The sequence below is a fragment of the Mus musculus genome, chromosome 16, assembly GCF_000001635.26.
Source record: "Mus musculus strain C57BL/6J chromosome 16, GRCm38.p6 C57BL/6J".
Taxonomy (NCBI): Eukaryota; Metazoa; Chordata; class Mammalia; order Rodentia; family Muridae; genus Mus; species Mus musculus.
The window spans coordinates 3,705,111-3,719,388 of record NC_000082.6 but is presented as its reverse complement, the minus strand read 5'-3'; the positions used below and the strand labels follow the sequence as shown (position 1 = coordinate 3,719,388).

Sequence of the window (14,278 nt, the reverse complement as noted above, 5' to 3'; positions counted from 1 at the left end):
TGTTGTCGTGATCCATACCAAAAGCAATTTGGGAAGGAAAGGGTTTGTTTCATCTTCCAGGTTACAATGCATGGTCAAAGGAAGCCAAGACAGGAAATAAAGCAAGAGCTTGAGGCAGAAATGCTGGAGGAGCAGTGATTGGCTTGCTCTTAGGCTCACATTCTCTCTCTCTCTCTCTCTCTCTCTCTCTCTCTCTCTCTCTCTCTCTCTCTCTCTCTCTCTCTCTCTCTTTTGCTGTTCTGAAACTCACTTTGTGGACCAGGCTGCCCTCCAACTCACAGAAATCCACCTGCCTCTGTCTCTCAAGTGCTGGTTGTAAAGGTGTGTGCCTCCAGCACCACCTGGATTCAGTCACATTTATTGTACATGCCAAAGTCACCTGCTTAGGATGGTATCACCCCCAGTGGGCTTGGCACTCCTCTATTGGATATCAATCAGGAAAAAGCCCCACATACATGCCTACAGGCCATTCTGATGGAGGCATTTTTTCAATTGAGGTTCCCTCTTCCCAAGCATGTCAGATTGACAATCAATGTCAGCCTTCACAGATATCTAGGGTATTTAGAATGATAGATAATAATGCTTTTTATTTATTCTCCAATGGTTAAGACAAAAGTAAAGGAGGCCACAGAAAATTTAACCCAGAAGCAGTTAGTGGACCTAGGAAGCCAGGGCCAAGTTGGCTGTGGGAATAGATGCATGAGAATGCTGGCAACAAAGGTGGTCCGCAGGTCCCGTGTGAACACTTTACGTTGCTGGATAGACTAGACATGGACCAGACAGACTGGACATGCATTGCAGTACCTTTCTGGCTTCTGCTTTCTTGAGAAGGCCCAGGCAAAGCCTATAGGGATTATTTGCTGTTTGTTCCTTCCCCTGCCATTGGCCCTGGAGGTCTATAAACCTCAAGAGTCCAAAGAGAGCAGTTGGCCAGAGGGGACCAACTCCACGTAAGATCATCTCCCTCTTCCACAGCCTAGGGTCCTGAGAGCAAGCAAGAGCTCAGGAGCAGCTGGAAGGTCTGGCTGTCAATCCCAGAGCTACCCTTAGAGTCTGGCCTGCCTGTTGTTTAATCAGGACATAGGCTGGCAAGGTGGAGACCTCCCCACTGGAAAAGACTCTGAATCCTCAAAGAAAGTATGCAGCAGGCTAGACCCTGGACACGCCCTCATTTTTACTCTCAGTTCCCACCAAAGCTGATGTGCTTCCTGCGCCTTGTCCGTTATTTCACAAGCTATTTCTTGCTTGTTCTCAAGTTGCACGAGAGAGGTCATTATCGTTTGCCAGAAGCCACATAGCTGGCTGCAGTCCCTCCTGGCCCGCACCATGGCCAAGACCCTTGGTGATCATCTGCTAAACACCCTGGAGGAGCTGCTGCCCTATGACTTTGAGAAGTTCAAGTTTAAGCTACAGAACACCAGCCTGGAGAAGGGCCACTCTAAGATCCCCCGGGGCCATATGCAGATGGCCAGGCCAGTAAAGCTGGCCAGCCTTCTGATAACCTACTACGGGGAGGAGTATGCTGTAAGGCTGACCCTGCAGATCCTGCGGGCCACCAACCAGCGCCAACTAGCAGAGGAGCTTCGCAAAGCCACAGGCACAGGTAAGTTGCCAAGCCTCTTCCCAGTGGGGATGGATGCTAGCTACTGGTGGTGGATGAGAGGAATGCTCAGACACTAGCTAAGGGTTAGAAAGCCCCTGTCCACTTCAGTCCGAGTAGTGTGAATCTAGCATGCCTCATCCTTCTCTCTGGCCCTTGTAACCTGTTTAGTGAAGCTCCCAGGCTCCCCCCCCACCCCCCAAGACATTAATAATAAAAACTGATATTTCAGCTGTGGGTGAGACTCAGGACAGGTGGATCATGAATGGAGCAAAACCTAGAGAAGTCTTTACTCCATGTTTTCAAGTAATAAGCAAGCCCAGACTATCATCAGGTTAGCAGAAAAGGCTTGAAATTCAACCATACTCACATGTCTGAGAATCTCATTAACCACCCAATTTCAATTGGAGTTCTTCCTTGGGATACTTTACAAGGGTATTTAAACATTCTTTGCTTTTAATGAAAGGTTTCTTCAAATGAAAACCTAAGTTGTTAATCATGGGTTATCTTCATTATGTAGACTTTGAAATTAAACCTTATCTGTCAATATCCTGAAATTGCAGGCAAGTTTGCTTGCTGTTTTTGTTTTTGTTATTTTTTTGGCTTTGATTTCTAGACAGGGCCTCACTATATAGACTACACTTGCTTCAAACTCTAGAGATGCTCCTGCCTCTGTGTCTGAGGTTAGAAACTACACCACCATACCTGTTCCAACGAGTTTCCTTTCTTTTTAAAAATTAATTAATTCATTTAAAGATTTATTTATTTATTTTATGTATATGAGTACAGCATTGCTCTCTTCAGACACACCAGAAGACGGCATCAGATCTCATTACAGATGGTTGTGGGTCACCAACCATGTGGTTGCTGAGAATTGAACTCAGCACCTCTGGAAGAGCAGTCAGTGCTCCATCTCTCCAGTTCCCTCAACTTGTTTTCAAACACCATCTACGTTTACATTTATGACTTGAGGTTTTCTTCAGTTTGTGCCATGATTGAAAATGATTCATTTCTATATGTTCCTTTTTAAATTAAATTTATGTGTGTGGGTGTTTTGTCTGGATATGTGTGTGTACCACTTGCAATCTTGATGTCCACAAAAGCCAGAAGAGGGAATCAGATTCCCTGGATTTGGAGTTACAGATGGTTGTGAGCTACTGTGTGGATTCTGGGAACTGAATCTGGGGGCTGTAGAAGAGCACCCCAATGCTTTGAACTGCTGAGCCACCTCTCTGTCTCTCCAGGCTCCTATTTTAATTTTACTTTGCTTATGTATTTTGTGTCTGTCTGCATATGTAAGTGAGTGTTAGTGTGCTCTGGCATAAAGGTCAGAGGACAACTTGAAGGAATTGATTCGTTCCTCTGTGGTTCTGGAGGCTGAGCTTGTTGGCAAGTGCCTTTACTTACTGAGCTGGTTGCTTTCATCCCTTCCTATTTGCTTTGCTTTATAAGTCAAATGTCACAGGTACAGTCATGCATGCATCTATAACAGTAACCCAGTTTTTATTTACTATGTATTTTATGGTTCTGTGTAATGGACATCTGTTGTCTAGAATGTTCAGTTCTTTGCTTTTATTAACTTCTAAGGAGTTTCTCCCTTCCTCCAACCCCAGCCTTGAATATAGCACAGCTTCATGACTGTATCTTATTGTCTTTCTAGAACATTTAATTGAAGAAAATAGAGTTGGTGGTTCTGTCCAGTCTTCTGTAGAGAATAAAGCCAAGAGTGTGAAGGTACCAGATGTCCCTGAAGGTGATGGGACACAGCAAAACAATGATGAATCAGACACCCTTCCATCCAGCCAGGCTGAAGTGGGGAAGGGACCCCAGAAGAAGTCACTGACCAAAAGGAAGGATCAGAGGGGCCCCGAGAGCCTGGACTCACAGACCAAGCCATGGACAAGGAGCACAGCGCCTCTCTATAGGAGAACCCAGGGCACCCAGTCCCCAGGGGATAAGGAGAGCACAGCAAGTGCCCAGCTCCGCAGGAATGTCAGCTCTGCAGGGAGGCTTCAAGGACTTTACAACAATGCCCCAGGGAGGAGAGAAAGCAAGAAAGCCGAAGTGTATGTATATTTGCCTTCAGGAAAGAAGCGACCCAGGAGTCTTGAAATTACCACTTATTCAAGAGAAGGAGAACCCCCAAATTCAGAAGTTCTTCCAACTCAAGAGGAAACAAGAAATGGGAGTCTCATTCGCATGAGAACAGCTACTCTGAATGGAAGGACTACGGGGGCTTTAGAAAAGGGCACAGGGATTCCAGAGCATTCCATGGTGCTGGATGAAAAAACATTCAGAAACATGTCTTCCAAAACATCGTTGATTGGGGAGGAGAGATGCCCTACATCATGGACGGAAAATGGAAATGGGAGTCCAGAAACCACAGAGTCCTCGGGAGAGACGGCTGGCAGCATACTCTCTGATCCAGAAGTGCCTTTGTCACTATGTGAAAAACCAGCTAAAACTCCAGAAGACCCAGCATCCTTAGGACAGGCCGCTTGTGAAGGTACCCTCCTTCAGGTCTCAAGAAAATGTGATGCAGGCCCAGAAAAATGCACATTTACACATCTTGCACTACAGGTTGCATCAAATTTCGGTTAGTGCTTAAGCCCTCAGATGTTCTTGTGTAGAGAATCACAGGCTAGGTTAAGAATATAGAAAGGAATGGGTTACAATATTGCTTTCTCACAGTGACCCCACAGGGTAGGTCTTGGGCCAGAGATTCCACTAATCACCTTTCTCTGGGCAGGGAAAAGATGTTGACCAAAGCTCTCTTACTGGGAAATTAGTCATCAGGATTATGTTTGTCTGTGAGAGTCAGAAACCACCAGTTTAGGTGAACAACACAGCTTGTTCCTCTTTCACACAAATGACTTATGTTTGTGTGACCGCAACTAAGACTTTTGCTGAGCTGTTTTACCGCTTCAAGTTTTTTTCTTCTTCTTCTTAAATTCATAACCTTGCCTGGTTCCACTCATGAGTATGGAAGGTCAAAGGGGACATCATGATGTAGAGAAGGGAGTAGGGGGTATAGAGGGTCAAAGGAGACATCATGATACAAAGAAGACTTTTAAATGTTTCTAGAAGCTGTCTGTCCTTGCTCACTTCCCTTTGACTAGAATTTGATCAAATGACTTCTGGTAATAGCACAGGAGGCTGAGAGTTTCCATTTGGAATGAGCTGGAAGGAGCAGCCCTCTAGGTGAACTATTGATTCTGTCATGAGAATGGTTTCTTATGGGACACTATGATTTTGCTTGTGAGGTAAATTCCTGGGCCAGGGAGGGAGAAGGAAGGAAGAGCTAATGGAGGGTGTGTTTCTATTTCTTCTGCGTCTCTTCTCACTTCTGACATATTAGAGAGACTGCCCGTAGCCTTGGAGCAGAACTTGCAGAACTGTTCTGTCCTCGATGTGAGATTCACCCGTTGGCTTTATAAAGTCTCTTTCTTTGCTTTTATTTGTGATCCTTGAATGGAAGCAGAGGATTCACCTAGCACACAGGTTCCAAATGCTTGCCATGCTCTCTGGCCAGTTTTTTTTTTTTTTTTCTAGGAGTGAGGATCTGTCAATACATGTGGCACACAGTGACCAGCCCCAGGAGCTGACTTGAATTGTGGGCAATCTGTGATAGTTTGATGTAAGAAAGCAAATGCTGTCAGCATGTTTTGCTTTCTTTCATATGACTGGCTAGATCTGTGTCTAGGGGAAAGCATAGGATTTGTACCAAAGGGTCACTGGCATCTCACAGAATAAATGTGCAAGAACGCCAGGCCCAGAAAAGCAGAAAGTTTTACCCTCAGCCTCAGTAACCTGGTGACAACCTCGTTTGGATGGAAGTCAGAGAAGAGCATGTTGGGAAGTAGCCAGATCTGAGAATATGTGTGCCCTATGAATAACTGCTCTCCTGTAAGAATCTTGAGTTTTCCATTGAGGAAATTTTCCCACTGTTGTGTCTCCAGGAAGGTCACAGGACAAGGCTGTGTGCCCTCTTTGCCACACCCAGGAAGGAGACCTGCGTGGTGATACCTGTGTGCAAAGTTCCTGTAGCTGCTCCATTGCTCCTGGGGATCCCAAGGCCTCCGGCAGATGCTCCATATGCTTTCAGTGCCAAGGCTTACTTGCCAGAAAGAGCTGCGAAGCCCAGAGCCCCCAGTCCCTACCACAGTGCCCTCGTCACATGAAGCAGGTGCTGCTGCTTTTCTGTGAGGACCACAGGGAGCCCATCTGCCTCATCTGCAGGCTGAGCCTGGAGCATCAAGGACATCGAGTGCGCCCCATAGAGGAGGCTGCACTAGAGTACAAGGTGAGGTAATCCGTTGCCTGGCCCCATCTCTCTCTGGGAATTGGCCTTGTGTTCTTTATCCAACCCCTCTGGGATGGGGATGCATTAGTCAGGATTCCTGGGCTCCAAATGGTAAAAACACAAGATAAACTGGGATGGCAAAGAAGGAATGGATAACTTATATTGTTCAGCAGACCAAGGGCATTGGTTTTCAGTATGAAGTCTGGATTCTCCCTCATTGATCATCGGTGCTCTGCATGGCTCTGTTTCCCTTGGTGATGAATTCATACCTCTTCTTTCCTAGAACCTGCACCCCCATCTCTTGCTTTCAGTTGCAGCTCCCCCTTGCCTGGCTCTGCTCCTAGTAGCTGAGTCTTTCCTCTAGAATTAGTACAGGTTAAAAATGGCAAGTCAAGTGGGAGCACCTTAACTAGTACTCTTCTCCAGGAGCAGATCCGGGAGCAGCTGGAGCGCCTGCGGGAGATGAGGGGATATGTGGAGGAGCACAGGCTACAGGGAGACAAGAAAACAGACGATTTCCTGGTGAGGCCCTGGGCCAGTCCTCGCCCATTGACACCTGCAGAAAACGTGAGGGAACTGAGAGTGAAGACAGGTTCCAGAGGGTCTGCTCCCATTCACAGGGCAGCAGAGACGGTCACCTGTTGTTGACTCTCAGTGGCAATGGTAGGAAGGCCTAAGGTGAGCTCATCCTTGTAGCTCCCTGTCTGGGAGGAGGGTATCTCTAAAGACCTGCTCACTTTCTCCTTACAATTAAACAGGTCAGAGAAACTAGAGGTAGCAGCTGTCACTTGAAAAATTCTCTGGATTGTTTTTATAATTATAATTGGAGCCAGAGATGTAGCTCAGTTGGTAGAATAGCTGCCTAGAATCAATTAGGCCCTGAGTTCCATCCCCAGTATGACAAAAACTAGATATGGTGGCACACACCTATAGCCTTGGAATTTGGAAGGTAGAGGCAGGAGAATAAATTCAAGTTCACTATTAGCTACCTAGCAAGTCCAAAACCAGCCTGTGTTACATTAGACCCACATACACCAAAATATCTGGGAATATTGACATATACTTGTAATCCTAGCACTCAGGAGACAGAGACAGGTGACAAGTTTGAGAGAGCCTGGTCTATAAGTTCCAGGCCAGCCAGGGCTACATAGTAAGATCCTGTCTTAGAATTATAATATATATTTTTAATTTAAAAATTATGTATTATTTAATTATTTAACTAATTATTGAATAATTATTTACTTTTTTATTTATAAATTTTATAAAAATTATATTGACTCTTGGAGGCCTTTCCCTCAGTTCTAGGGACAGAACTTGGGACTTTGTACTTGTTAGGAAAGGGTTTTATCCTTGAGTGAAATCCCAAGCCCCCCTTTTTGGCTTTTTGAGACTAGATCTTGTTATATACTCCTAGATTGCCTGGATGTCAACTGACTCTAGAATGCCTCAAGTTATCCAAGTACACCTTCAAGTATCCTTGCAGATAGGATTATACTCTGAGGTACTGGGGACTTCAACATGGAAATTATAGAGGGAAAACTGATGAACATAGTACCATGCTCAATAGGTTTTCCCAAGAGTCAGCTCCTCTTATGCTGCCTGTTCTGGGAAGTTCCACAGATTGCTCCCCATTCTGGAGTCCATGTCTGTAAGAGGCGAAGAGTCTTAGTTACATTTAAGTTGCTGTGAAGATGGGGGCCAGAGAGATGGCTCAGCAGTTGAGAGCACGTGTTGCTCTTGTAGAGGACCTGCGTTCAATTCACAGCACTTACTTGGTGTCTCACAGCCACCCATATTCCAGTTTCAGGGGATCTGATGCCCTCTTCTGACTTCTGAGGGCACCAGATACATGTGTGGTACATATACGCATGCATTCAGGCAAAATATTGTTCACATAAAAATAGTTAAATCTTAAGATAGTTAAACTTTAAATTGCTGTGAAGAGACACTTATGACAGAAAGCATTTAATTGGGGCCTCATGGTTCTAGAAGGTTAGAGTCCTTGAGCATCATGGCTGGAAGCATGGCACCAGGCAGGCAGGCTTGGTGCTGAAGCAGTAGCTGAGAGCTTACATCTAATCTATATGCATTAGGCCAAGAAAGAGGGGGTCAAAGAGAGAAGAGAGAGACAGAGACAGAGACAGAAAGAGACAGAGAGACAGAGGAGATGGAGATGGGGAGAGACAGAGAAAGAAAATTGGAAAGGGTGTGGGTTTCTGAAACCTCAAAGCTCAACCTCAGTGACATACCTCTTCCAAAGACCATACCTACTAATCCTTCCCCAACAGTTCCACCAACTGTGGATCAAACATTCAAATATATGAGCCTTATAGGAGCCATTCTCGTTCAAATGTCACACTGAGAAAGCCTGCCTCTCATCCATCTCTATCAGATGATCTTGGAGGGCATTCCTAGATACATACTTCCAGCACACAGCACACACCCACACATCTCCCAATCCTATGTTCCCCAGAAACAAACAGAAATCCAGAAGCAGAAGATTTCATGTCCACTTGAGAAGCTATACCAACTCCTGGAGAAGCAAGAACAACTCTTTGTGACCTGGCTACAGGAGCTAAGCCAGACCATCAGCAAGGTCAGAGAGACATACTACACCCGGGTTTCCCTACTGGATGAGATGATTGAAGAACTAGAGGCCAAGCAAGACCAGCCAGAGTGGGACCTCATGCAGGTCAGTGTGAGTGTGCCTAGCCTTTGCCTGCCTTCTGTGAGCAATGGCATGACTTGGGCTCTTGAAATCCCACCCCCAAGCCAGGAAGCATGGCCATTAAGGCCTGGAATGGGACTTGGTCTCAGTGACCCACAGTGTCTTTTTGATGAGATCTCTCAGGAGCCCAGAACGTCTTAACATGTAGGATGCCCCTGGCATCACCCAAGAAAAGACGAGAAGAACTAGAGGGTGGTTGCACTGTGGGCTCAGGCAAGGCTTCCTTCCATCTTTGTGATTAGAATTACCATGAAGGAGAAACAATCCTGTTTACTGGCACCCTAGGACTGGGAGTCAGAGAGCAGCTTGCTGCTGGGGAGTCATAGCTCTTGGAGACTGTTAATAGAGAGCTTTCCTCTTTTCTCTCCTAGGACATTGGAATCACCTTGCACAGGTACTGAGAGATCCCATGGTGTCCCCTTGGGTGTCTTGCAGAAAGCATTTGGATGAGACAGTCCTACAAAGGAGCTGGATCTGTAACCCAGGACTCCTGTTTCCTAAAGCTTCCTGAGACTGTCATTCCTGGATTTGAGTGGGAAGAACAAAATGTATGGGCAGTGGGGAGGGCAGGAATGGACTGCTGAGAAGGAATTTATCCCAGGCCTGCCGAATTCAAGCGGTACTTTCCCAAGAAACCTCTCAAATGGATGCCATTTGTTTTACTACAGAGTTCTTAGAACTGCCTCTGGTCTCAAGCACTTTGGGATGGGGTGGGGGTGGGGATGTCCTTAGGGATCAATATGAAGGTGGATTAAGCCCAGCAGGCAGGGGAAAGAGAGGTGAACTGGAAAAGGAGTTACTTAGGAACTTTACAAAGTCCTGGTTTCCAAGCCACTGCTGCCCCAACTGAGTCTCAGTGTTGAGGTTGAGAGTTGGGGGTTAGTGGGGTTTTAAAAGTTATTTTTCCATAAAAATATGAATATCATAAAATATCAGTTATTTTATGCCTACAGTTCACTAATGTTAATATGGCTACATTGGTGTGCACCTGTTTGCACCGTCTAACTCCAGAACCTTTTTGTCTTCCCACATAGGAACTCTGTACCATTAAGTACTAGTTCCTCATCCTCCCTCCCCTGCTGCCTGGCAACCACTAGTCTGTTCTCCCTGTTTATTAGTTTGATTGTTCTAAATACCCCATATTATCAGAATCATTCAATGTTTGTCCTTTAGCCTTTGGCTTACTTTCACTCCGCACATTTTCACGGCTCCTTCACATTGTAGCTGTTTCAGAATCCCACTCTGTTTAATTGCCAAGTGACACCCCTTTGTATGCAGGTATCACATATTATTTGTTCATTTGTTTTTGCTGTTATAATGGCCATTCTAATAGGAGTGAAGTAGCATTTTGTTGTTCTTTTTCTTTCAATAGAAATAGTATAATTTGACATAGGGAACTCTGATAGCAAGACTAAACTCGGTTTTAAAGCTGCCACTTAAACTCATTGTGATTTCTATAACGGTGGTTCAGTGATGCTGATGTACAGCTGAGGTTGAGGACCAGTGCCAGAGCTTTGAGTCTAGGAAAGACTTCTTTGCATCACCCATACTGGGACGGTCTGTCACCTCACAGGGCCTCAGACAACATCTTGCTCGTATCTTCTCTGGCCGACAATCTCTTGTCTCTAGGGCTAAGATGATGTCTGCCTCTGAGCTGTTGGACACTCCTCCAGGTGTTAAAGAAAAGCTTCATCTGCTCTACCAGAAGTCAAAGTCTGTGGAGAAGAATATGCAGTGTTTCTCAGGTCAGTGAGCCTGGATGGAAATGGCAAGCCCTTGCTCATCTCCTCCCTGGGCTTCAGGCAGCTCAGAGCCTGTTCGGTCACTTCCCTACACAGCAAAACCTTTATGACCCCGCTTTCTTCTGATCCAACTCGTTCAGCTAACTCAGTTTCTTCTGTTTTTCTTTCTTAATTTTAGAAATGCTGAGCTCTGAAATGGCATTCAGCGCTTCAGATGTAGCAAAATGGGAAGGGCGCCAGCCTAGCGCCACACAGGTCCAGGGCTTGGTTCCCACCGTTCACCTAAAGTGTGATGGTGCACACACACAGGACTGTGATGTAGTATTTTACCCAGAACGGGAAGCTGGAGGATCAGAACCTAAAGATTACCTTCATCCTCAGCCAGCTCAAGACACACCTGAGCTACATGAGATCCATTCTCGGAACAACAAAAGAAAATTTAAATCTTTCCTGAAATGGAAACCTTCATTCGTAAGTTTGGTGGTAACAATCTAAGCAAGGATTTTTGTAATTATCCTTTATCTCTTGCTCTAGGGGAGCCATTCAGAAAAGGGAGGAATACACCTAGAATGGAAGCACAAAACAGGTCATAAAAGGCCCCAGAGTTCTGCCTTGTTGATTGAAGTAGTAGCTTCAGTGTTTAGGATGCCTGGGGGGCCTTGAATGACGTAGGATGCAGAGTCCAAGCAGGAGAATCCTGATCTTTCCTTGTGGGGAGAGTGTAATTCAGACCCCCTGAGTTGGTATACTACAAACTTTATTCAATCTTTCTTTCCTCCCCTCTGTAGTCCAGAACTGACTGGCGCTTAAGAACATGCTGGTAAATGCCTAAATCAAGGCAAGTAGTGGCCTTGGTATATTGGGTCCCTGTATGTTCCTATCCCCTATCACAATCTCAATAAATTCCCTCTTCCTTAGATTGGGAGCACCTTGGGAGAAGCCCACAGATCCGCACTCCCAGCTAGGCATTCTTCTTCCTGCAGTTACCGTGATTTGGACCAAGCAGCTGCTCACCCCAACCTCATCTTCTCGATGATATGAATAGTGTGAGATTTGGAAACAAGGTGTACCTGCTGCCTGACAGTCTCCAGAGGTTCTAGAGTTCAATCACTACCCTGGGGACTCCTAGCTTTGACTCCAGCTACCATCACTGGGATGTGGAATATGAAGATAAGACAGTTCAGGTCCTGGGAACATGCAAAGCACTGGTGAGCAGGAAGGAGACTATAACTCCTCGGAGAATGGCTCCTGGGTGGTAATAATAGCAACATAACAGGAAGACACTTTTCTCCAGCCTGTGAATGAGGATGCCACAAAGGAAGTGGGCAGCTTCCTAAACTACACAGCTAGGAGCAACATGGCATATACATGGTCACTGGCTTCTCCCCTCCAGTTCCCATCAACCTGCCTTTAACCCTGGGCCATATGATGAAGAACATAGCTCTTCTGACCATCAGTCCTGTCAGTGACCAGATACTTCACTGAGTGCCCAACACTGTGCCAACATTCTGGCTTCTGGTCTTGTGCCTCATGTTCATGCACTCAGAAGTCATCAACAAGGTGTCATCTGGCATAAGGGATGTAATGGATAGGAAAACAATATTAGGCTGGGTGTGGAGGTGCACACCTAAGAACCTGGGAGGCTGAGACAGGATGATGCCTGTGAGTTTGGGTCTAGCCTGATGGATTTCAGGTTACTCTTGACTGTGGTCCAGGCTCCATACAAAATGAAAGAAAATAATACTGGTACTTGTATTATTTAGTACTACTATTGTTGTAATAAAATACCCTGATAAAAGCACTTGGGGGAGAAAGCACTTATTCGGATTCATAGTTCAAGGGTTTAGTGCATCCTGGCAGAGCAGCCACAATGGCAGGCAGGACTTGAGGCAGATGGTCACAGTGCATCCTCCATCTTATAGGGTGGATCTTCCCACCTCAGTTAACCCACTCAAGATATACTCTCACACACATGCACAGAGGCTTGTCCCATGCACGATTCTAAATCCTGACAAGTTGACAATATTAACCAATACAGTATACAAGAAGCACACCAAACCCTAGCAGAGGTGCTCAAATACTGTCAATCAAAGGTGAAGGGACTGCCCATAATGACATACAGTGGTGGTTAGAAGAGGAAGCGCATAGTTATTGCGTAATACAGCAAGAATGAGTACTCGGATGTTCTTGAGACAGGATACCATTTCACGTTCCCTCTCTAGGGAAGAATATATTCATCATTCTGTCTGCCCTGGTCTTGAGGACACATAAAACCTACAGAAAAGAAATATGAGCAGACTCCGTGCCTTTAAAGGAACCACCACATTTAGCTCTCCATATTATGTATTGCATGTCCGTCCAATGCTCTCCCTGCCATCTCCAGGCCCAATCATGGTCTAGAGACTCTTAGAGACCAATCTAATCAATCTCATACCTGAAGGGAATTATTTATCAGTTTCCTTTCAGGCAGTCTGCTGCTCTTCTTATCATTATAAAATACCATTTTGCAACTTGTCTTTTAATTCATTCTATTTGTTGTACTATATTGTATTACATTAACACATAGTGGTTTAAACATATCTATGAAAGCAGGCTGCACACATTTTACTGGATAACAATGTTACTTTTGTGTGTGTGCCTGTTTGCATGTATGGTTGTTCACATGTGTGTGAATGTGGGTGTATACAGCACATGGAGAGTAGAGATCAACTTTAGGCTATTTCTCAGATGCCATCTGTTAGCAACTAGGCATCTGCACCACTAGGCTCCAGAGACCCAGCATCAGCAGGATATGTCATTACTAGCTGCCAAGATGGGACACATTCCCACTGTCACATATCTTCCCCTGAGCTTGTGCTGTAGCTCCTTACAAAAGGCCAGTCCCTCCTCTCCCTGCTTTCTTTCCTTCCACCCTCCCCCAGAGGTAGCCTCTGTGTACTCCCTCCCCAATAAACCTCCCATGTGAGATCTCTCAGATGCTGTGACTTTATGGCATCCATCACTTGCTTAGATGATAACATTGATGCCAAAGGATTCAGTAGACTCTTCTGGTGCTTGTGCTCCTTTTTGTGGGACAAAGCCTCACACCAGGACCCTAGTTCCAGTTCACCTGCAACAGGCTACTTCCTGGCTAATTGATTAGACACTCCATGCAACACAGTTGTTAAGTCCCCCCTCCTGGTCAGCATAAACACTTCCCCGGATTTGAGGGAGTGACTGTTGAGTGTCCAGCGTTTCTCTGGTATTCTTAGAAATGGAAGTAACCCCAGCCATAGTCTCTCAGGCTACAGTTCACCTTCTTTGCTGACCACCACCCAGCACAGTCTTCTCTTCTTCCCCTCCCCTCCCCTCCCCTGTCTCTGTCTCTGTCTCTGTCTCTGTCTCTGTCTCTGTCTGTCTCTGTCTCTGTCCCTGTCTCTCTCTGTCTCTCTTTTCTCTCTTTCATAAATACTAGTACTAGGTGAACTGTGTCCGGTCTTTTAGCCCTGGCCCCTATCCAGCAATGTGACAACATTCTGGATAGCTTTTGCCATCCCATTTCTGCCCCCCTTGTGTCCTTGGGATGCCTTTGAGCTCAGGCCTGTGACTCCTCTCTTCACCCGTGGGAACTGTGTCTTCTACCATACATTCAATCTCCCCACTGGGATGACTTTTGGAGAACCTTAGACCTCTACATAGTCACATAGTTCCTGACTTAAAGGTTTCTAAATTTTGTGGCCAAACTTGGCCCCAATACCCCTTAGCTAACTTAGTGGTACACCCTCTGTCTCTCCCCACCAAGCCTAACCCAGTTCTCCCTTTGCAGGAGGTTGCCAGGGTGGATGGCCTGGTCAAAATAAACGTCCCTTTTTCATTAAGTGAACTTTCTCAAATAGAAAACAACAACACCCCCCAAAACCCTGGGG

The 14,278-nt window shown here is 45.7% G+C and overlaps 1 protein-coding gene across 6 annotated transcripts; it reads left to right on the top strand.

The window, feature by feature from the left end:
- Nucleotides 1–1,177: 1,177 nt before the first annotated feature.
- Nucleotides 1,178–12,415, top strand: Mefv (Mediterranean fever). 6 transcript variants are annotated; one of them, NM_019453.2, is made up of 10 exons: nt 1,265–1,603; nt 3,261–4,106; nt 5,560–5,903; nt 6,330–6,425; nt 8,377–8,595; nt 9,003–9,025; nt 10,261–10,376; nt 10,552–10,844; nt 11,162–11,193; nt 11,357–12,174. In NM_019453.2, exons 1-10 carry the CDS (start codon nt 1,327–1,329, stop codon nt 11,412–11,414), a joined length of 2,304 nt encoding a protein of 767 aa, NP_062326.2. In that variant the 5' UTR covers nt 1,265–1,326; the 3' UTR covers nt 11,415–12,174. The 6 variants fall into 6 exon arrangements, with proteins under 6 accessions (XP_030105048.1, XP_006522424.1, XP_030105049.1 ...); XM_006522361.3 differs by lacking the exon at nt 11,162–11,193 and having other exon boundaries at nt 1,179–1,603; nt 11,292–12,415; XM_030249189.1 differs by lacking the exon at nt 11,162–11,193 and having other exon boundaries at nt 1,179–1,603; nt 3,261–4,196; nt 11,357–12,415.
- Nucleotides 12,416–14,278: the final 1,863 nt, after the last annotated feature.

What these genes read in the sequence shown, in the direction of transcription:
- Mefv (NM_001161790.1), top strand. Translation starts at nt 1,327, where the DNA reads ATGGCCAAGACCCTTGGTGATCATCTGCTAAACACCCTGGAGGAGCTG. An exon ending in AGGCTGCACTAGAGTACAAG is followed by an intron (nt 5,904 to 6,329) that starts GTGAGGTAATCC and finishes ACTCTTCTCCAG; the next exon opens with GAGCAGATCCGGGAGCAGCT. An exon ending in GAATATGCAGTGTTTCTCAG is followed by an intron (nt 10,377 to 10,551) that starts GTCAGTGAGCCT and finishes TCTTAATTTTAG; the next exon opens with AAATGCTGAGCTCTGAAATG.